The 22,205-nt window shown below is 42.2% G+C and overlaps 1 protein-coding gene across 2 annotated transcripts in view; it reads left to right on the top strand.

The window, feature by feature from the left end:
• Nucleotides 1–239: 239 nt before the first annotated feature.
• Nucleotides 240–22,205, top strand: part of ABCD3 (ATP binding cassette subfamily D member 3) — a 104,299-nt gene continuing 82,333 nt past the window's right edge. Inside the window, exon 1 of one of the 2 annotated variants that reach the window (XM_089677291.1) lies at nucleotides 240–472. In XM_089677291.1, the coding sequence (XP_089533417.1) occupies nucleotides 270–472 (203 nt within the window). In that variant the 5' untranslated portion in view covers nucleotides 240–269. The remainder of the gene's footprint in view (nucleotides 473–22,205) is intronic. The other variant, XM_089677290.1, reaches the window with a different exon arrangement.

The following is a 22,205-nucleotide window of genomic DNA, read 5'->3' as shown; positions in this document are numbered from 1 at the left end:
ATGTATGGCCAGTCTTATTCCCCTGATCGCTTCCCTGTGTGATCTGGAGCCGGCGCATGCGCATATGCCCGAGAGGGGCCGCAGATTTTCACGGGAGGCGATTTAGGTAGCGCCCCCATATGTCCGGCAGGCGAGGGGTTACTAGCCCTGTCGTCAGCCCCCTCTCAGGTCAGGTCACGATCAGTTCACGGTAGATTATTACACCCGCTACACACAGGAGATACAGAATTCACCGGCCCCGCCCCTCACCCTCCAACCAAGCCGTCGTTATGGAGATGATACGATGGGCGGGGCTCGCACAGTTCCCAGCATGCCGCAGGCCCCTGACCGGCTTCCCCTTTGGCCCGCCTCCTCTCCTGACAGTGACCATGGCGCCGGTGTACAGCAAGTACCTGACAGCCCGCAACTCCACGGCGGCCGGGGCGGCGCTCCTCCTCCTCTACCTGATCAACAGGCGGCGGGCAGCCAGCGGGTGAGGACAACGAGCGGGGGAGGGGGACACCGGAGAGGTGTCACCCCTGACACAGCACTGTCACCACAACTCCCAGCATGGCCCGGCCTGTGCAGAGTTCATGCATAGAGGAGAGGACTTCTGGTGGGGGAGGACCAGCACAGGACTGAGGAGGACCGCTCTAGGCTGGCTCTGGACGTCCAGTGACCTCATTATGTAAATGTGCTTCTATTGGCCAGTGCTGCAGGTGCAGGGGGTCAGAGGTCATTACAGGGTCGCAGGTTGTCAGGCATGTTGGGGGCTCATTCACAGCCACATGTGCAGTGAAGACCTCAGCTGTGACTGGCCTGGGATCCCAACTCACCAGGAAGGCCAATCACCTGTGGCCAAAGTGCTCCCCACACCCCTTGCATATGGGACTGCCCCGGTCACAGATGATTGGCCCGTACAGGTGACAGCTTCCCGGAGGGTTAGGATTCCAGTCCCAACACGGCCGAGCTCATCCCTACAAACACTCCACTCAACTCTGTGCATGGTCAGCGGCTTGTGACGCACTGCAGAGTTGGGGCTGCATAGAAATGCCGTCATGTCGTGTTTTATACCTCAATACTGCGTTATTGTGTGAACAAGACACATAGAAACCCATCATTTTCAATGGGCCCGTGCGTTCAGGCAGCATAGATCTAGGCAGATCATCAGATGTTGCATTTAGTAGCACTTTAAGTTTCAGCATGGATCAAAACAGTAAAATCGGTCTGTATACTCACTGTGGAACCTAAGGGGTTAATCCTCTGCATTGTGTAAAAAGGATGTTTGATCCTGACTTCTCTGATCCTGCCCTTCTACTTTCCCCAATACATCTGCTGATAGAACAGTTCCTTGGGGGCAAGTTGCACTTGCTCAGTTTGGTATGTATTGCTAGAACAGATCCTCAGGGGCAAAGTTGCACATGCTCAGTTTGGTATGTATTGCTAGAACAGATCCTCGGGGGCAAAGTTGCACATGCTCAGTTTGGTATGTATTGCTAGAGTTTTTTTTTTTGTTCTTGGGAGGATGCATGTGATCAGCACAGGGCCAATCGGCACTGTCCAAACAGAGGGTCAGGGGTCCTGCAGCCTCATAGGACAATCAGGGGAGAATGAAAACTCCTCCTAAACGCTTTAACCGGTGCTCTGCTGGACATAGGGTTGCCCCCTCATCCCTTTAAAACTGAACACATATTAATTACACAGGTTTTGAGGCTAATTTAATGCAGATAATGCACCAAGTGAGTTTAATGACCACCTTAGTCAGCCACAGAACCTGTGTAATTAATGTGTTCGGGTTTAGAGGGATGAGGTGACAACCCTAGCTGGACACTGATAGAAGTCATTAGACAGTTCTAACTGCTGATGAGAAAAGGTATTTACGCTGTTTATATCTACTAAAATAATTGCATTTCAATGTTCTGTGTACTGTGGGAGACCAGATATAGTGAATGCCGGGTCCTGGGTTTAGTCACACATTAAAGCGGAACTACACTGCATCTGAGCATCGTAAACAAGAGCACTATTTAATCAATTTTTAACATTCAAAGCGAACTCCCCATCCATCATTCCATGTCTGCATGCTTTATTTTGTTGAGAAATCACTTAAAAAAACATCCCTCTAGCAATTATGGCCGTGGATATTTTGAGTAAGGGCAGATGATTCATGTAGCAATTACTTCCTGTAATCCATCTGCCCTTAGTTCAGGCATAGAGGCAGGAGGGTGTGCATAACTGAGAAAACCTCTCCAGAGAACTCCTGGGATGTATGACATCATTTGCCTAGGCATAGAAACCAGGAAGTGACTAAAATGTAAAAAAAACAGTTTAAAACTAGTAATTGTGATATACTTTCCTATCTACTTACTGTTACTAGCAGCATAAGGATTCAAAATGGTCCATGGTGATTGAGAGCGTGAAGCTCCATTTGGGATGCACTTATTTTCCTGCACACCACGAAACACAGATGGATCAAATGTTTCATAGTAGTACACTAAGGCCTGGTTCACACCTATGTGTGTTGCAATTGGTGCATTTTGAGTTTCTGAACACGCGTTTTCGATGTGTTTTGCATTTTTTGTTGCCAATAGAAAGTATTGAATGTGACGTTGATGCAACTTTATCAAAGTCGCATCAAAGTAGTGCAGAAACCTTTTCAAAGTCTCTGACTTTGAAAAGGTTCCTGCAGTACTTTGATGTGACTTTACAATGGTTGCTGTGACTTTGAAAAGGTTCCTGCACTACGTTGATGTGACTTTACAATGGTTGCTGTGACTTTGAAAAGGTTCCTGCACTACGTTGATGTGACTTTACAATGGTTGCTGTGACTTTGAAAAGGTTCCTGCACTACTTTGATGCTACTTGAGTGCCAGAGAGTGTAAAGTCACATCAAAGTCGCACTCAGTTCTTTCCTATTGGCCAAAATGCAAACCACATTGAAAATGCAAAACGTGTGGTTTTTTTGGTGCGGTTTCATTGAAGTCTATTGCACCAAAAACACAGTTTGCTGTGGGGGAATAAAGTCCCTGACTCTTTTACAAAAACGCAGTGGCTGAAAATGCATAGAAGTGTCCCATAGGAGATTGTTAAATGGACTGTAGTGTGTTTCTGCAAAACGCACTAAAAAGCTCATGGGTGTGAACCAGGTCTAAAATGTAGATCCATTATGCTGCATTACAGTTCTTGCATATGGCAGAAAGATCCCACATAAATGCGTAATGATGCGTACAGCATTGTTTGATTCTATTGGCCACCGCCACTGCTCAGGACCAATATATAAGGCTCCATGTACACGGGACGCTTCTGAACGTTGGAAACTGACAGCTGGAAAACGTAGGTTAAAAAACTTCTGTTTAGCTGCGTTTGCATACCGCGTTTATGCACATTTGTGTTTTTATACCTTTTTTTAAAGATAACCTCAGGAGACCTTCCAAAATGCCCAGAATGCACTGAAAAACAGTAAAAAAATAAATATTTTATACATTTTGAGACCAATAGAGAGAGCAGAAGCAGAGAGAGCAGTAGTTGTTGAGATTAGCTGTCTTTTTTTTTTTTGTGGTGTTTGAATGTGTTCCAGCTCATTTCTGTGCAGAAATTATTGCAGCAGTGTCTAACATATTTTCTTTCATGCAAAACCTCAAAGTTTGGTGTGCCAGGCCCATTTGAGTACCGGGAAAACACTCTGCATTGCAAAAAAGGCTCTGGACAGCATCTGGAAATTGAAGTTGAAAAAAAATAAACGCAGTTAGCCGCCTTTACAAGCGTTTGGAACGTTGATGAAATCTACTCCTGAACGCAAGTTTTCTGCGTTAAAAAAAACGACTGTTAACTCTGCTGCGTGTAAATGACATAGTGTGCATGGACACATGGGAAAACATTAGGGAGAGTTCAGGAGCTACTGAAAAAAATGCTGAACAGCTCCTAAACGTGAGTTTATCAGCTGCCGTGTACATGAGCCCTAAATGCCAACAATGTGTAGGCAGCATCATGTGGTGCCTGCTGATTATAAAATATTCATGTTTACATCTTCCCTTGTGAATTAGCCATTCTTGTATCGGCGGCGCATGCACAGAATGAGTTTGGCTTTCAGAATGTGCAGAATGACCTCTCAAGTCATTCTGTAGCCTCCACATTTCTCTCTGCATACATACCTTTTAAATGGAGATTAGAATAAAGTATTGAGTACTGCAGTAACAGATCACTGCAGCGGTCACGTGTCTGGTTTATTGTTGGCCAATGTTGAATGGCTTGAGCACTATTTCTCCTAGAAACTTTGTGGAGCATATTGAATAAGTGGCTTTGCTGTACACTGTCTCTGACTGGTCTGATGTGTCAAAACATCTTGTAGTTACCCATTTATTGCTGCTATTGCATGGAGCACAGGTTAAGATTCTGGCTGTATTCCCAGTTTATAAATGCTGAATAGTTGAATCCGAGCTTTTCAGGCATGATTGAAAGCTTCTCTGTCTCTGAAGATGGTTGTCATAAAGAAATGCTCATTTTTCTAAATGTACTTAAGTTTTTGGCAAGCACTGTTTCTATTGGTCATCTCTGAGCAAACATTGCAGTAGTGTGGCCACTATGTCTTAAGATGGAGAAAAGATATGCATCTTCATGGTGACATTAATGACCTTTATTTTTAGACAAAAGAAAAATATTATTTATTTTTTTGCAAATACTTTCCTGTTTTGGTTTCATGACAGATTAAGGTGTTACCACAAACTGTAATAAATTACTTTATGGGGAGGATTAGGTGTGTTGGGCTGGAACTTTCCCCTTACCTAACACAAGTTTAACCTGATTTCAATTTCCATTTTATTTTGTTTTCATCTCTTGCATTTAATATCAAGTGTTTGCATGTAGATCCCAGTACAAAGTAGTATTAAGAACCCAGTTTTGAGTCGTCTTGGTTATTTTGATTAAAGTGGTATTAACCACTTCAATACCGGGCACTTTTACCCCTTCCTGCCCAGGCCATTTTTCAGGTTTTAGCGCTCTCACACTTTGAATGACAATTGCGCGGTCATACAACATTGTACCCAAACTAAAATTTTATCATTTTCTTCACACAACTAGAGCTTTCTTTTGGTGGTATTTAATCACCACTGGGGTTTTTATTTTTTGCTAAATTAACAAAAAAAGACCAAACATTTTTAAAGAATTACTTTGCTATAAGCAAGCATTTACCTGAATGACATCGATTCATTCAGGTTTTTTTTTTTTTTTTTTGTGCTTAGCTGTGATTTGGCCACAGCTAATCACATGACGTGCATGTGACCTGCTGTGACCATTCACAGCTAGACACTAGTATACAATGGATGGCATAAATGAAGCCATCCATTGTATACAACTGTCATGTGACCTGCTGTGATTGGTCACAGCAGGTCACATGGCACTGGCAACGGGGGCCGGTACTCAGATCTGTCATCGGCCGTGTCCGAGGTACACGGCCGGTGACAGATCACGCCGCTGCGCAGCTCTGCAACCGCATGAACTGTACATGTGCGGGAAGACGCCAAATGGCATACATCCCAGAAAGCTAATGCATTTTTGCGGCCGCCAAACGGCTATAGGCCGGGCGGCTAATGGTTAAAGGCTGTTTTATTTTAATGCTATTTTTGCCAAACTTCTATGGATCACAGGAATGCAGTTCTTTACGCACTCCCATGACATGTTTTCAACTGACAGTGAGCTAAAGCCCGTTGTCAGCTGACGTCACTCAACCGGTCCAGGCTCTGGAAAGATCCTGACTTTACAGTCAGGATACACCCAGATGCCTGGACTGGCAGCTGGTTCAGCCTCTCAGCGAGTCGCTGAGAGCCTAAGCCAGCTGCTCCTGCCCCCTCCACAGCCCAGCGCTTCAGTGAGCTCTGGAGGGGTAGAGCAGAGAGCCGGTGATGCTCTCCACTCACAAAAAACAGAACTGAGTGGTCAGCGGTCTTTGATTGCTCCGTTCTCAGTCTTAGAGCTGGTGGTAGACAGATCCACTTCACTTCCATTCACTAAGGTGAGTATGACTGTGTTTTTTGTTGTGTGTGTGTGTTTTTTTTTTTTTTTTTTTTTATTATTAAAACCATACTTCTCTTTTAACAAAAAGAAAAGGTTATACTTGCCTTCACTGTGCAACCTTATTGCGCAGATTGGTCCCCTTCCTACTCTTTGGCAGTCCCCCACCTGTGCTGTCCTCTCCACCCTCCTCCAGGTGTCTCCTCGGCAAGCCAAGCACTCGGATGCTTGTTCCTGAGCCAAGCTGTGTGCATACTTTGACTCACTGTCTAAGACAGTGGTTCTTAACCTTGTTAGAGGTACTGAACCCCACCAGTTTCATATGCGCATTCACCGAACCCTTCTTAATTGGAAAAATAAAATATGATTTTTAAAATTCAAAACATAGGTATATATTTAGGTATATATTTATACATAGGTGCACACAATGAACAAAACCGTTAAGAACAAAGAACAAAACCATTAAAACATGATTTTCACACAAAAACAAAAACATAATAATGAATATTTACTGCATGAATCATATGAGTCGGGTGTGGGTCTTCACCTCTGCCGAACCCGCGAGACTGACTCACCGAACCCCTGGTTAAGAACCACTGGTCTAAGAGCAGCCTAACTGCAATCGTATTTTTCAAATGAAATACTGCACTTCATGAACTCTATTTAGAAGCAACTCTAAATCAAGGTCCTCTCACTACATGCTTTCTGAGTTTCCTTAAAGCAAAAGGGTGATCGGAAGTGGAAGTTATACTCCAGTCCCCCCCCCCCCCCCCGTAGTCTTCTGGGACATGTGACAGGTCCCCAAAGACTACTGGACCATTCACAAAGTGCAGCCCTACTCGTACATGCACAGTGGGCACTCGGCTGTGCAGCCGCAAGCTGTCACAGCCGGGTGCCCACACTGAAGATGCCTGTGCCGGGGACACAGGATGGTTGGTGAAACTGGCCGGTGTGAGCGCACCGCAAGATCAAGGGACAGTTGAGTGTCTGTTTTTTTTAAAGTCAGCAGATACAGTTTTGTAGCTGCTCACTTTTAATTTTGACTGGACCTCCACTTTAAGGTCCGTTTTGCTCTGATCTTCAACCTTTGCAAGTATTGTTGAGCTATGGAGGGTCAGCATTTATGTTTTAAATGCTTCAAAATAGGTCAGAAAGACAGTAGCATACAATAGGTTTGTTTGTAAGTTTTAGTGGTTTACGCCTCATACACACGATCAGAAAATTGTATGAAAAATACTGCCTTGGAAGTGATTGTATGATAATCTGTTCGTTGGTATACAACTTTCGAGAGCCGATCATGACAGTCCATCCAAAATTATCCAAAGGGACAAACACGAAAATTTTTCCGTACGATGCTAGAGCATACGATTTTCGTTTGATCAGTACCGTTTTTGTCCGAAAATACAATACATTACATCACTTCTGAAATTCTATTCTTTCGTACGAGAATTTTGGTTAGTTTAGTAACCTTTTTGTTTTTGATATGGAGACTAGCATGCAAAAAACAAAAATGGACGATCATTCGCCCGATATTCTCATCGTGTGTACGAGGCTTTAATGTTTGATGGTGCCTTGTTTTTATCTGCATCAGAGCTCTTTATTGTTTTTTTAAGGGCAGAACACCAGTTATGATGCATAATTTTAAACTATAGGCTCAATTTACAAAGCGAACACACCAGAATAAGGATCTATATCGTCCAAAAAGTGACAGCAATTTTCAGTTGAGTACCATAAACAATTGAGCAAATGCACTAATACGGCTACAATCACCTCAAGCAAAACAGTTGAGTACCATGAAATCTGAAAATTACAGTCACATGGCTGAAAATAAAGTCTTGCAAATTTTGTGCTGGGTTTTTTAGTCAACAGTTGTATTATTTTTTTTTTTTTTAATTCAAATATTTATTAAATTTTTATATTTATAATTAAACATAAAAAGAAAAAAAAAGAGGCACATACAAGAAGAACACACTACATTTCATCCACAATCTCATATAATATTCTTACTCTTATTCTCTTTCTATTACCTCCTTTTTCTTCTTTTCCCTTCCCTCTACCTTTATGCCCTACCACATCCCACCCCCTTCCCACTTTGCATTTTTCTCTTACTTCCTTCTATATGAAATTAAGAATCTTCTCCTAACATTACTTCAAATATATTCCTTTGGTGTACGAAATCTTCCCATTTCTCCCATCTCCTGTTATATATCTCTATCTTATCTTCCTGGATATAATATAGTTTCTCTATCCTACTAATCTGATTTACTCTCTCTACCCAATCCTTCTCTTTCGGAACCTCCAAGCTATGCCAGAACTTAGGTATCAAACCCTTCGCTGCATTTACAAAGTACCATATACCCGAATTTTTATATTTATTCACTGGTAAGTCTGTTTTATGTAATAGACACACTTGTGGGTCTAATCCAATCTTTATTCCTGAGATTTTCTCAATTAAGTTTACTGTTGTCTTCCAAAAATTTTGTATCTTTGGGCATTCCCACCAAATGTGAAACCATGTACCCATCTCTCCACAACCACGCCAACACTCTTGTGTTCTCTCTATACCCATTTTGTACTCCATAGTTGGTGTGATGTGCCATCTTACTAAACTCTTATAATTTACCTCCACCTCTCTCATGCTAATATTCTCGTGTGTGAGTCTATATATCTTCCTCTGTTTATCTTCATCTATCTCCACTTCCAAATCTCTTTCCCATTTTACTATATAACTTGGTTTAAATTCCGTGGCTAATTCGGTGAGAATTTTATAAATTTTTGCCGTGGCCCGTTTTCCATCTCCTCGTGATTCCAACAACCTCTCAAACAAATTCCACTCCCCTCTCCCTCTTATGGGTTTCGGAAGACCCTCAACAAAGTGATTTAATTGGTGATATTTCCATTCATCAATCTTAGTAAAAAGTTCCCTTCCACCTTTTTTTAAATCTTTCAATGTTTTCAACTTCTTTCCGTCCATAATATCCCTTAGTTGAATGTCTTCCTTTTTGATCCATTTTCCCATACTCCCCTCAATACCTGGTGGAAAATACTCCATATTCCTTAGTGGCATTAATTGTGAATTAAAATCCCAGTGCATATACTTGTGTAAATTATCCCAAACCTTCAAAACATTCAATGTGAACACACTCGTGGTTTTCTCTAAACCTCTATATTGTGCTGGTGCCCATATGTTTCTACTCAGATCAACTCCGCTCAGATCATTCTCTATCTTCACCCATCTTTTCTCCCTTTTATTGTGTGTCCAATCATAAATTCTTGTTAAAATTACAGCATTATAGTATCTCTTAAAGTCCGGCACTCCCAGTCCCCCTCTCTCTTTTCGTCTACTTATCAAGTCATACGATAATCTAGATTTTTTATTTTTCCATATAAATTTTGTTATCATCTTTTTAATTTCTTTAAAAAAAGCTTCTGGGAGTTTTATTGGGATCATTTGATATTTATACAAAACTTTGGGTACAATTATCATTTTTATCAGATTTATTCGTCCTAACCAGGAAGGGATTCCTCCTCCCAATTTCTTCAATTCCTCCTTAATCTCGTTTAAAAGGGAAATATAATTTAATTTATACAATTTTGAATATGAAGCAGTAAGATTAACTCCTAAATATTTTATCTCTCTATCTCTCCATGTAAAAGGGAATTCTTTTTTTATCTTTTCTTTCTCACTATTCGGTAGATTTATATTCAAGATCTCGGTTTTTGTCGGGTTGATTTTTAGATTTGATATTTCTCCATATTCTTTTAAGCTTTTTATTAAGTTCGGGAGTGTTATCCTAGGATTGCCCACATAAAACAACAGATCGTCCGCAAAGGCTGCCACCTTATGTTCCGTTTCCCCTATTTGTATTCCCTTTATATCTACGTTCTTCCTAATTGTTTCTAGTAGGGGTTCCAATGTTAACACATACAATAAAGGGGACAGTGGGCATCCCTGTCTAGTCCCATTTGACATCCTTATAGGTGTAGATTTTTCACCATTAACCAAAATAACCGCGGATGGCATTTTATACAATTTTCCTATCCATTCCCTCATTCTACTACCTACTCCCATGGTCTCTAGGGTGTCCATCATAAAGCTCCAGTTTACTCTATCAAAAGCTTTTTCAGCATCGATCGAGAGAATCACTGCCGGGGTTTTCCCTTTCTTAGCTTTCTGGATCAATAACAGGGTTCTAATTCCGTTATCTCTACCTTCCCTCCCTGATACAAAGCCAACCTGATCTCCCTGGATCCATTCTGGCATTAAGTTTTTGATCCTATTTGCTAAAACCTTCGCGTATAATTTTGTATCTACATTTAGGAGTGCGATTGGTCTATAACTTGAACATTGAGTAGGATCCTTCCCTTCCTTATGTATGAGTGTTATATGGGCTTGTAGGGATTCCTGTCTAATCTCCATTTCTCCTCCCAAGGCATTCATATATTCCTTCAACTTTGGTATTAATACTTCACTATATTTTTTATAATACCTCACGGTGTATCCGTCTGGGCCAGGACTTTTCCCCACTTTAGTGTCTTTTAGTGCTATTTTTATTTCCTCCTGTGTGATTTCTAATTCCAGGGATTTCAATAGGTCTTCATCTATTTTTGGTAGTCCTGCATTTTTTAAATATGCCTTTCTTTTTTCTCTGTTCTCATTTTCCCTATTATTTACTAAGTTTTGAGACTTAATATTATACAGCTTGTTGTAATACTCCTTGAATATCTTCCCAATTTCTTTAGTAGAGTGAGCCATTTCTCCCTTGGGGTTTCTTATTTTTTCTATGTAATTTCTATTTTTCTTTTTTCTCAGGGCCTTCATTAAATATTTTCCTGGACGATCTCCCCATCTATACCTCTCCACTAGAACTTTATTAAGTACTCTCCTCCTCTCTTCTTCCATTAATGTCTCCAGTTCTTTCTTCTTTCCTATTATCTTTTGTCCTATCTCACATGTTATTGTATTTTTATGGATTTGTTCTAGGTCAGTTATATCTTTTAAGAGCTCAGTCATTTTCTTACTCCTTTCCCTTTTTTTTTTTGCCCCTAACGCAATCAATATACCTCTAATATATACCTTATGGGACTCCCAGACAGTGGCCATTGACACGTCTCCTGTTTCGTTCTCTTGAAAATATCTTTCCATTTCCCGTCTGATCTGCTGGTCAGTCTCTTGATCTAATAGAAGGGCCTCGTTTAATCTCCATCCCACCCCCCTTGTCAGTTGTTTCCCCCATCTCAACTTCATTATAACTGGGGCATGGTCTGAGAGGGTCATTGTTTCTATTTCTACTTTAGCCACCCTTTCAATAAGTTGATGTTCTACCATTATATAGTCCAGTCTTGAATAAATCTCGTGTGCATTAGAGAAGAAAGTATAGTCTTTTTCCTTTCCATGCATTATCCTCCATATATCTACTAGTTGACCCTCATATATCTCCTTCTTCAAGATCCTCATAGACCTACCTCCCTCCCGTTGCACACGAGATGTTGTATCCATCTGTGGATCTAGACATAAATTCAAGTCTCCCGCCACTATCAGCCTTCCTTTTTTAAAGTCCCTCAGTTTTCTTAATATCCCTTTCAGGTATACCTCTGGTCTCTTATTTGGGCAATAAATATTTGCTATTGTACAGTCCATTTCCTGTAATCTACCTTTCAAAAATAAGAATCTCCCCTCAGGGTCTGTCTCTCTTTCCTCCACCTCCCACCTTATATTTTTAGCGAACCCAATTGCCACCCCTTTGGCTCTCTTAATTGGGGAGTCTGCATAGAACCATGTTGGATAATTTCTAGTATTTAATTTGATGTTTGACTTAATCTCAAGATGCGTCTCCTGTAAAAAAACTACTGAGGCTTCTCTATGTTGTAATTCCTTAAATAGCTTAAATCTCTTCCCAGGACTATTCAACCCTTTTACGTTATATGTTATAAATTTTATATCTTCCATGATTCTTGAATACATCTCATCCCTATGCAAAGTATTTTTAAAACCTTCCCCCTATACCATCCTCCCACCCCCATTCCCCCCCCCCTCCCACATCTACTCCCCCTCCATCTCCCCCCACCCCCATTGGGCCTATTTTTATTCCATCTAATCCTTTTGTGAGCCAAATGCCACATTTGGATCCTGACCCTGAGGTGGAACTCTAACCTTGTACGGTTCACCTACTCCCCATTTCCCCCAATGTTCCCCTATCTATTTATTCTCTATTTCTTCTTCTAACTTGCTGCCATTCCTCTTTTCCCTCAGCATATTTCTCTCCCTCTTCTTCTTCCTCCCAACCTGGAATTTCTATTCTTTGAATATTAAGTTTATCAAAAAAGTCTCTTAATTCCTCTGGAAATCTCAGATATGCAGTGACTCCATTCTTCCATCCGATTAGACACATCGAGCTATTCCATCTATATTGTATATTTTGTTTTTTCATCTGTTCTATTAGTGGTCTCAATGATCTTTTTCTCAATAATGTCTCAGGTGTCAAGTCTGCAAAAATTTGCAAGTTTTTTCCTTCATATTCAATACTAGCTCTTCCTTTTATCTTCTTCCATACTTCTTCTCTCTCTCCATTTTTATTAAATTGTACCACTACATCTCTCGGTCTCTCTTCCATCCGATCTCGTTGGAACCTTCCTAACCTGTATATATTGTCCAATATAAATGACTCAGTTCTAGGTCTACCCATGATGGATTTAAAAATTTTTTGTATTGTCTCTCTTAGATCTTCTTCTTGTGTAAGCTCCGGGATTCCCTTTATCCTGAGGTTATTTTTCCTGTACATGTTACCTTGTATCTCCAACTTATATCCCAACTTTTTCTGTTCTTGCCTAATCTCCATTATTTGATTTCTCAGTTCAGGAATAGCTTGAGCGTGTTTTTTAATTTTTTCTTCTGTTTCTTCTACTCTGGACAAAAGATGTCCCAAGTCTTTCCGAATTATTCCCATCTCTTGTTTAATTGATTTTTCCAAATTTCCAAACATTTCTGCCATCTCCTTTTTATTTGGGATTTGTAGTTCTCCTTCCTTTACTCTTAGCTCTATTCCTTCTATTATTTGTTGGCTATTATTATCTATTTCCCCAGGCGATCTGGTACTCTTATCCATACTGTTTTCCATTATACTTTTTTCTGCTATCTCCTGAGTTCTTTCTGGGGTCACATTGCCTTGAGACGTAAATTTTCTGATTGTTCCAGATTGGGAGTGTTTGGGACCACTCCCTTTGCTATTTTTACTCTTCATCTTTTCTATATATGTCCAGACCCTTTTCTTTAAGGCTTTAGGGTATATGCTATAATGGGTCTTTTTAGAGAGGTTCTAATTTCATCGATTTCCTTGATATTTCCCCCTCTCTCTTTTTTTTTTTTCTTTTTTCCCCCAGTCTATAATTACTTCTGCTGCTTTAATAAACTGTCCATAACACGGATTTAATATACAGTCCATCCACTCTCACTCACCCACATTCCAGCTGCCTTTCCAGGGAAGTTATCCTTTAAGGTCTCTGTCCTCTGCTCTGGCTCTGCTCCTCTTCCCCTCGATTGAAGGAGGGGGGGGGGGGGTCTCTCCGGGTCTCCTTTTTCCTCCTTCTACCTCTCTCACAGGTATCCGGAAGACAGGGTCTCCTTTCTCCCACGCTGATGTCTCTCTAACTCCACCGGAGAGCAGCCAAATCTCTCCTCTTCTCCTTTCACCGGGACGCTGAGCCGGTATCACGTGTCCTGTCAGTGAGGAAGCCGGCTTCTCCCCCTGTGTCGGAGAACCGGCCGGCTTCTCTGTCTCCCAGAGCTCCCTTTCGGGAGATCACGTGACTGTCGCGCGTCACCTGGATTCCCAGCAGTCTCGGGCGGGAGGTATCGTCCGTCCCTCAGTCGTGGATTCCTGCAGCTCTGTCCTCGAAGTTCTCTTCGGGGGGCCCCTCTCGCCCGTGAGTTTTTGCCCGGGCACCTTCGCAGCTTTACTCGGGGAACATTTGGGGAGGGAGAGTGGCTATCCTGTGGAGAGCGTTCACATCGCGCTCTCACCTGCCGCCATAGTTAGGCTCCTCCTCCGTCAACAGTTGTATTATATGCAGCCGCTGTTGTAAACTCCTCTAGGTCAACTGAGATGAAATGGATTTTAGGAATTCCATATACTGCACTGCATCTGCATACTACATCAGAGACACTTATGTCTAGTACACACGATGATAATATCAGACAAATGATCGCCTGTTTTTTGGAGGGTTTTTCTGCATGCTAGTCTCATAGCGAAAATGAAGAGGTTACTAAAATTACAAAAGTTACGAAAATTCTCATAAGGCAGAATATAACTTCAGCGAAGATGTAATGTATTCTTTCGTATCCAAGCATGCATGGTCTTGGTCACTCAATTTTTTTTAAGGACGAATACTCTACCAATTAATTAAAAATTGTTTGTTCTGTTATGGGAAAAATTTTGTGCTTGTCCCTTCAGATAATTTCACATAAACTGTCACGATCACCTCTCAAAAGCTGTGATTAAAACAGATTATGGTCAATCTCACAGAAAACATTTTTTTTTGTCTGATATTATCATCATGTCTACTAGGCATTAGCTCCTTTCCGAGGTGTGGAGGAGAGCACAGACACATGTTTAAAATAGTAAAACTGTTAGTTCGTGACCCTGTCTCTTTCCCTTCAGAAAACCCAAACATTATATGTTCTGCCTTCTGGGCTTATTGTAGCCGGGAGAATAAATAAACCAACTTTGTGACATCTGTCCTACATATGATGAATCTGCATATCCTGTCTTACATTTATAGCCCGCTTCAGGTATATTCGGAGAATGACGTGTAACTGGTTGTCACTTTTGATCTTTGCCCTTTGTACAGTTATCCCACGTGCTCTGTATGACTATCACCTGAATAGTACGATTGGGTGTGTGTCACATCAGCAGATCTATCATCCTAACCACTAATCATGAGAATGTACAATGTCTGCATGGCTTATGTAAATTTAAAATTGTCAGGAAAGAAATATAGACAACAAATTTGTTCTTTTAAAATACTAGATCCAGGGCTGTCATTCTTATCCCTGCTTGGAGAGTCACTTGCCTGAAATATACTGTATATACAGCATATATACAGGTTGCGTGTGTCGCAAGCGTACACCCAGAGACGGACGCAGTCCTCCATTTTGTTAAGAAATCTCCATGTTGTCCCTCATTCTCACCCTTTCCTCTCTGTTAATCCACAGGGACATATGTGTGTTGGAAGGGTCACAGACCAGGCAGGGCACAGCAGGGAACCCCAGAGCTATAAAACATTTTTGAGCGAAGGTGCCTGGTTGTCTGAGAGAGCTGTGCGATATAGCACCTCGTAAAAGTTAATGCAAGCCTTCCCAGGAGTTCAAAGAGATTCTAGCTGTTAGGGATCGGGTATGACCAGAAGTGTGTGGACTGACACAGGGAAGTAGCAGGCTTCAAGAACACAGGCGTAGTCAGGCTGGAGAGGTGGAATGGTCAGGCAGGCCGTAAGGTACTGTCAGGTGCCACCTGGCAGTGTCTCTAGCAGCCCACAGCATGGATTTCCTCAGGGCGCGGGGTCTAAGTCCCAGCCTGCTATTCACCAGGGCCCCTGATGGTGGGGATGGACTTGGTGCAGACTGGAACCAGGTCGCGACCCCTGAGTGCGTCCGGCTGTGGTAGAGAGTACTGGCAGGGGAGTGCAGGAACGGAGTCTGATGGGAAGAGGCAGGCAGACTTACCAAAGGTGATCCGTGCGGGATGGATGGATCGTCGGGTGAAGTAAGCGTAGTCAGACAGGCTGGGTCGGTATCGTGCGGGCAGCATGGTACAGGAGGAGCAAGCAGAGAAAGGTCGGGGTCACAAGCCAGGTTCAGCAGGTAGCGGGCAGTGCGGTACCGAGGATCAGGCAGAAGGATGGTCAGGCAAGCCAGGGGTTCAACAGGAGATGGTCAGCAGAGGTCAGGATCACAGCAGGGTCAGCAACAAGGCAGGAACACAGGATACCAGGTACAGGGGCTCATGGGAAACATACACCAAGGCCCAGATCACAGGCCTGGTCATTCCTTATATGCACCTCGTGCAATCAGCCTCAGGTGTTTTGGCTGATTGCAGGAATGAGCCTCTGGTTGCTGAGAGCACCAGCTGGCCAGCCCTGGTACTGCAACCCACAAGGCAGGTGAGTCCCACCACTATTGGCGAGTCTATTCCTGACACTAGCTAAGCATAGCCCAGATAACACTTTTAAAAATCCATTTTCCCCCTATGTCTCATATCTTGGAATATGAGGGACTTACATAAAAACCAGGCATATCATCAGATTGGCCAAGAGCAGACGAACAATTTGATAGGTCACTCTCCTTGGCTGGGATACATAGGAAAGCAGAAAAGTAGATCTCGTGAATTATTCAGTGTATAATTTCAGATCTAATCAATCCTCAGACATGTCTGCCTAATAATCTACCCGCGGGTGGAGTGTGACTTGTGCAGATGGAAAGTTATGAGCCAAAATATGAACTAGAAGAGATTTTGGCTCTAGTTTAGGTCTACGCCCAGACCTTCACGCCCTAAACGGGGTATTGGTCCTGGCTTCAGATACACCCCCTGCTGGGGAACTACAAAATGAGCTGTCAGGCCTAAGAAAGGGAAGTTGACGAATTCTCCCTTTTTAACATCAGAACCACCTGGGGAGACCCGTACCCTTTCACTCTGAAACGTGATCTGCAAACCCAAGGCTGATTGGCAAGTACTTTAACCCTTTAATCTCCTTTCTGTTACCTCTTTGCTCTGCTGTTGTTCTCTGTATATTTATATATATATATATTGGTTACATCTTTGTTCTGTAAATATTTTTATTGCACCCTTTTGACCTCTTAGTAATAAATCTTTCCTTCTGAAAGTGTTGAACTGTTTCTATAGCTCTTTATTGCAATTTACGAATTCCTGCCTCAAAAAAAGAGCACTACTGTGTTTGTTTAACCCTCTGTATAACCGGCCTGCGGTGACCGTGTTATACAGATGATTATCTCAACCTTTATAGTATTATAGCTGATATCGCCGAGTTTCCTCTTTCTCTGTACAAAAAGGAGGTGGTGGCAGTGTGAGGGGTTAATTGCATAATTAACCTGACCCAGTAACAATTGCTCCCAGGCTGCCGGTACATAGGTTGTGGTCCAATTAGCTGGAAAATCGTTGTGCAGGGTGCAGCTGGACATGGCATTGTTACGCACGTGACATCGTGGTTTTAAATTGGCTAGTCCTTCAGTCACGAGTTTGGTGAGAAGGTCAGGGGTCTGACACCGCGTTTGTCATAGCGTGTCCTGACTTTAATAGCTGCATACTTGTTTCTGATCATTTATTAAAGCAAATGTAAGAATGAGAGACCCAGATTAGCAGCCCCCTATGTCCAGTCTGGCCTTGATGGTTATAATAAATAATTATTTTTCAGTCGATGGCGACTTCAGTAGCAAAATTAGTTTTCATGTTTTCTCAGCGTTTTTGTTGACGATGACAGTCACATTCTAATCTAGAATGTGCTTTTATGCAAATAGCGGTCATAAATACACAGATGTCATAGATCACTAGAAAATATGCCTATTCCAAAACGATGACAACGCAAGTGTACCTGTGGCAGTGCACAACCCATTCAGTGAAGGCTGTCATTGCTCATTTTTCCCTTCTGAAAATGCTTGTTGCCTGGATAGTATGGTGGCCCAAAGGCTTAAGTATTTCCTGTTGCAATGACTGGGAACAAATATACTGATCAGGATTTCTGAGTTCACTTTATCTGCATTTGTTTTGGGTCAGTTATTCAGAAAGTATTGAATCCAGATACAGCCAGGCAAGTAGTATTCTTATAAAGGTGTCAGGTGGACATCCTCCCAGAACCCTGCCCTCTGTGCACCCACTGAGGTGGGCATCAGGAGCGTTCTGTGACTGCTCTGTGCTTTAGACACAGCTGACCACATATTGGGGTAAAGAGCCCAATTTAGCAGCCTTTTACCATGTGATTAGCTGTGTCCAATCACAGCTGATCACATGTAAATAGACTTGCCAGTTATCAGCAGTCCTTTCCTCACATGCTGTGTCTGTGTGAGGAAAGGAGAGCCAGTAACTGGCAAGGCTGTCAGTACATTGTTTATACTGATCATCAGTGCCCACCAGTGCAGACTCGACTCATCATCACACATCAGTGAAGAAGAAAGAATACTAATTTGTAATTTATTTTAACAAAAATAATTTTATAAAAGAAAAACTTTTTTTTTTTTTTTTTTAAACCCAGTGGTGATTAAATACCACCAAACAAAAGTTCTGTCTAAAAAAAAAAAGATAAAAATTTTAATTGGGTACAGTATTGCATGACTGCGCAATTGTCATGCAAAGTGTGAGAGCACTGAAAGCTGGAAATTGGCCTGGGCAGGAAGAGGGTGAATTGTGCTCAGTATTGAAGTGGGTAAACCCAAAAAACAAATATTTAAAGCAGAACTAAAGGGTGAATATATACCTGTTCAATGGACCCTCGCTAGCGATGGCATCTTCTTCTGAGTGCCAATCTTCAGGCCTCTTCGTTGGGGGGGGGGGGGGGGGTAACATCACTCCTGTGCATAAGCGGGAGCCAGTCATCCCGGCACTAAGAGATTGGCCCAGCACTGTAAGCTGAGCTATGTACGTGTACAACTCCATTTACAGCTGCGGAAAAGACAGCGGGCAGGAAGATGGGGGAATTTTATTGAGTCGGTGCATGTCTCTTCTACAATAAAAGCCTGCCTGCTACCTCTTCAGCTCCTTAACTTCTCATTTAATATATTACTTACAAATTTTATAGCTTACAAATTTTTTGATGTGGTGGCTGCATTCGTTTTTATATTTTATTTTTTCCTCCTTTTTTTTTTTTTTGCTTTATTTACACCTGTTGGTTCAGCCAGTAAGTGTGTTAATTTTAAACTTGCTTTAACAGGCAAAGGTGGTTGAGGCAAAGTGTTTAACACTAACAGGAGCGCTTACAATGGTCAGCTTTTATTTGCTTAGGTACACCCATTATCCCAAGAAGAAAAAAAATTGTTTAACTTGCATAAGGTAAAAAGTAAAACTTTCTGTAACAAAAAAAAAAAATTGAGAAAAAGCAGACTTTTTAATATAAAAGAGAGGCGTACTGGGGTTGATGGGGACCTTCCAAGGGTTTTTTTTTTCTTTTTCTTGGAATTTGGCTTTTAATGCCTTTTAATTTTTAAGGTCTGGAAGAGGAGGATATGGATGCTCTCTACTGGGCAGGGAGGAAAGAACAGCTCTATAGTGAAGGGGAGGGGGTAGAATTTTGGGGGGAGAGCTCGGTATTGGTGTGTGTGGGGGGGGGGGGGGGGGTGTTGTAAACTGGCCTGTGAGATACAGTGAGGAACAGAAGTATTTGAACACACTGCGATTTTGCAAGTTCTCCCACTTAGAAATCATGGAGGGGTCTGAAATTCACATTGTAGGTGCATTCCCACTCTGAGAGACAGAATTAAAAAAAAAAATTCAGGAAATCACATTGTATGATTTTTAAAGAATGTATTTGTCTTGCACTGCTGAACATAGTATTTGAACACCTGAGAAAATCAGTGTTAATATTTGGTACAGAAGCCTTTGTTTGCAATTACAGAGGTCAAATGTTTCCTGTAGTTCTTGACCAGGTTTGCACACACTGCAACAGGGATTTTGGCCCACTCCTCCACACAGATCTCCTCTAGATCTGTCAGGTTTCGGGGCTGTCGCTGAGCAACACGGAGTTTCACCTCCCTCCAAAGATGTTCTATTGGATTTAGGTCTGGAGACTGGCTAGGCCACTCCAGAACCTTGATATGCTTCTTACGGAGCCACTCCTTGGTTATCCTGGCTGTGTGCTTCGGGTCGTTGTCATGTTGGAAGACCCAATCGCGACCCATCTTCAATGCTCTGACTGAGGGAAGGAGGTTTTTGCTCAAAATCTCACAATAAATGGCCCCATTCATCCTCCCCTAATACAGTGCATTCGTCCTGTCCCCTTCACAGAAAAGACCCCCAAAGCATGATGTTACCACCCCCATGCTTCACAGTAGGGATGGTGTTCTTGGGATGCAACTCATCCTTCTTTTTCCTCCAAACACGACGAGTGAAGTTTAGACCAAAAAGTTCTACTTTGGTCTCATCTGACCACGTGACTTTCTCCCATGCCTCCTCTGGATCATCCAGATGGTCATTGGCAAACTTCAGACGGGCCTGGACATGTGATGACTTGAGCAGGGGAACCTTCTGTGCAATACATAATTGGTAACCATGACGGCGTAGTGTTCTACTGACAGTGACCTTTGAAACTGTGGTCCCAGCTCTCTTCATATCATTGACCAGATCCTCCCTTGTAGTTCTGGGCTTTCTTATCAGTGATACCCTACGACGTGAGATCTTGCATGGAGCCCCAGTCCGAGGGAGACTGACAGTCGTCTTTAGCCACTTCCATTTTCTAACAATTGCTCCAACAGTTGATCTATTTTCACCAAGCTGCTTAACAATTGCCCCGTAGCCCTTTCCAGCCTTGTGGAGGTCCACAATTTTGTCTCTGGTGTCTTTTGACAGATCTTTAGTCTTGCCCATGGTAGTAGTTGGCATCTGACTGACTGTGGGGTGGACAGGTGTCTTTAAAGTGCTCAGACAGGTGCTACTAAGTTAGATTAATGAGTGGAGTAGAGGTGGACTTTTTAAAGGCACAGTAACAGGTCTTTGAGAGCCAGAATTATTGCTGTTTCTTAGGTGTTCAAATACTTATGTTCAGCAGTGCAAGACAAATTCTTTAAAAATCATTCAATGTGATTTCCTGATTTTTTTTTTTTTAAATTCTGTCTCCCAGAGTGGGAATGCACCTACAATGTGAATTTCAGACCCCTCCATGATTTCTAAGTGGGAGAACTTGCAAAATCGCAGGGTGTTCAAATACTTCTTTTCGTCACTGTATGCAGCATACCTGCACTCTGTATATAGCACATTCCTTATCCCTGTACTTGGAATGTAATGCACTCCTGAACCCTGCACTCTGTATGTAGGGCACTCTTGAACTCTGTACACAGCCCAGTCCTGAACCCTGCACTCTGTTCACGGAGTACTGCTCTCCCTGTATAACGCACTTTTCAACTCTGCATTCTGTACATAGCGCACCCCTGAATTCTGTACTTTGTGCATCATAAACTGCACTCTGTAGGTAGCACACTGCTGAACTCTGCATTATATATAGCACACTAACGGAGGTGATGTATATGGTGAGTGGTGCAATGGGGGTGTGATGGAGTTCCTGCACCTATTCTATGCGGGAAAAAAAGCCCTGTAGCCTTAGGCCTCATTTACACTTGGATTTGTAACTCCTCCCCCTTCTACTGCATGCACTTGAAGACAGCTGCATTTTGTTTTGAGGTGGGGTCAGGGGAGGTGCCAGGGGTGTAGTCAAGGGCAGGGGCAGGGTCGAAGGGGGCCCTGTCAGGTAGGCTGTACTGGGCCCCATGATTTCTAACAGTGGCCCTGGGCACAGGTACCAAATAATTCTGATTCAGGAGATCAGTTGCATATTAGAAGCCCTCTTTAGTTCTACAGCTAAGGAAAAATGTGTTGCTCTTTGTTATATAGGTCATTAGAAACTAGAATATTGTAGGTGTAATCTGTCATATATGATCCAATGATAGTGTATAGTGTTGAGTCTTTCCATCTCCTTTATAATAAGGTGTTATTTCTTAGTCTTCTGTTATGCAGCAATGTAATTCCCATGTCACTGTGTTGCAGAATCATGTTAAGAAAAAGTGTCTGTCTAAGCTGCTTTAGAGAATGGAATTCCAGACTCAATGCAGGAGATTGGGACAAAGAATCTACTATGGGAAGTTAAACAGATATCATTGTGTTTGCTCTGAGACTCAGAATTTGAGGCCTTGCCATCTATTCAAAGAACTCTGCTGTTATCGCCTTTTCAGGATTTCAGGAATAAAGTATTCTTTTGCTGCTCAGGTGCTGAGTTTTTTTTTTTTTTTTTTTATTGAAAGGGAACCTGTGCCCAGACTATGAATACTAAAGTATTTATATATTCTGAACAAGCGGCAAAGGCTTGACCACCTTTTGTGCTTCATTTTGTGAAACCCCCAATATAAAGTATATTTGCATTTTCAGTCACACAGCATACCTAAAATACTGTAATATAAATTCTTACTTTATTTTTTTTAGTGTCTTTGGAGCAGGAATATACATGGAACGCTA

This window comes from Staurois parvus, unplaced genomic scaffold, assembly GCF_062004578.1.
Source record: "Staurois parvus isolate SC_StPar_1 unplaced genomic scaffold, SC_StPar_1.0 ptg000183l, whole genome shotgun sequence".
Taxonomy (NCBI): domain Eukaryota; kingdom Metazoa; phylum Chordata; class Amphibia; order Anura; family Ranidae; genus Staurois; species Staurois parvus.
Note: the sequence above shows the minus strand (reverse complement) of the source record. Positions and strands in the feature narration are given on the sequence as shown.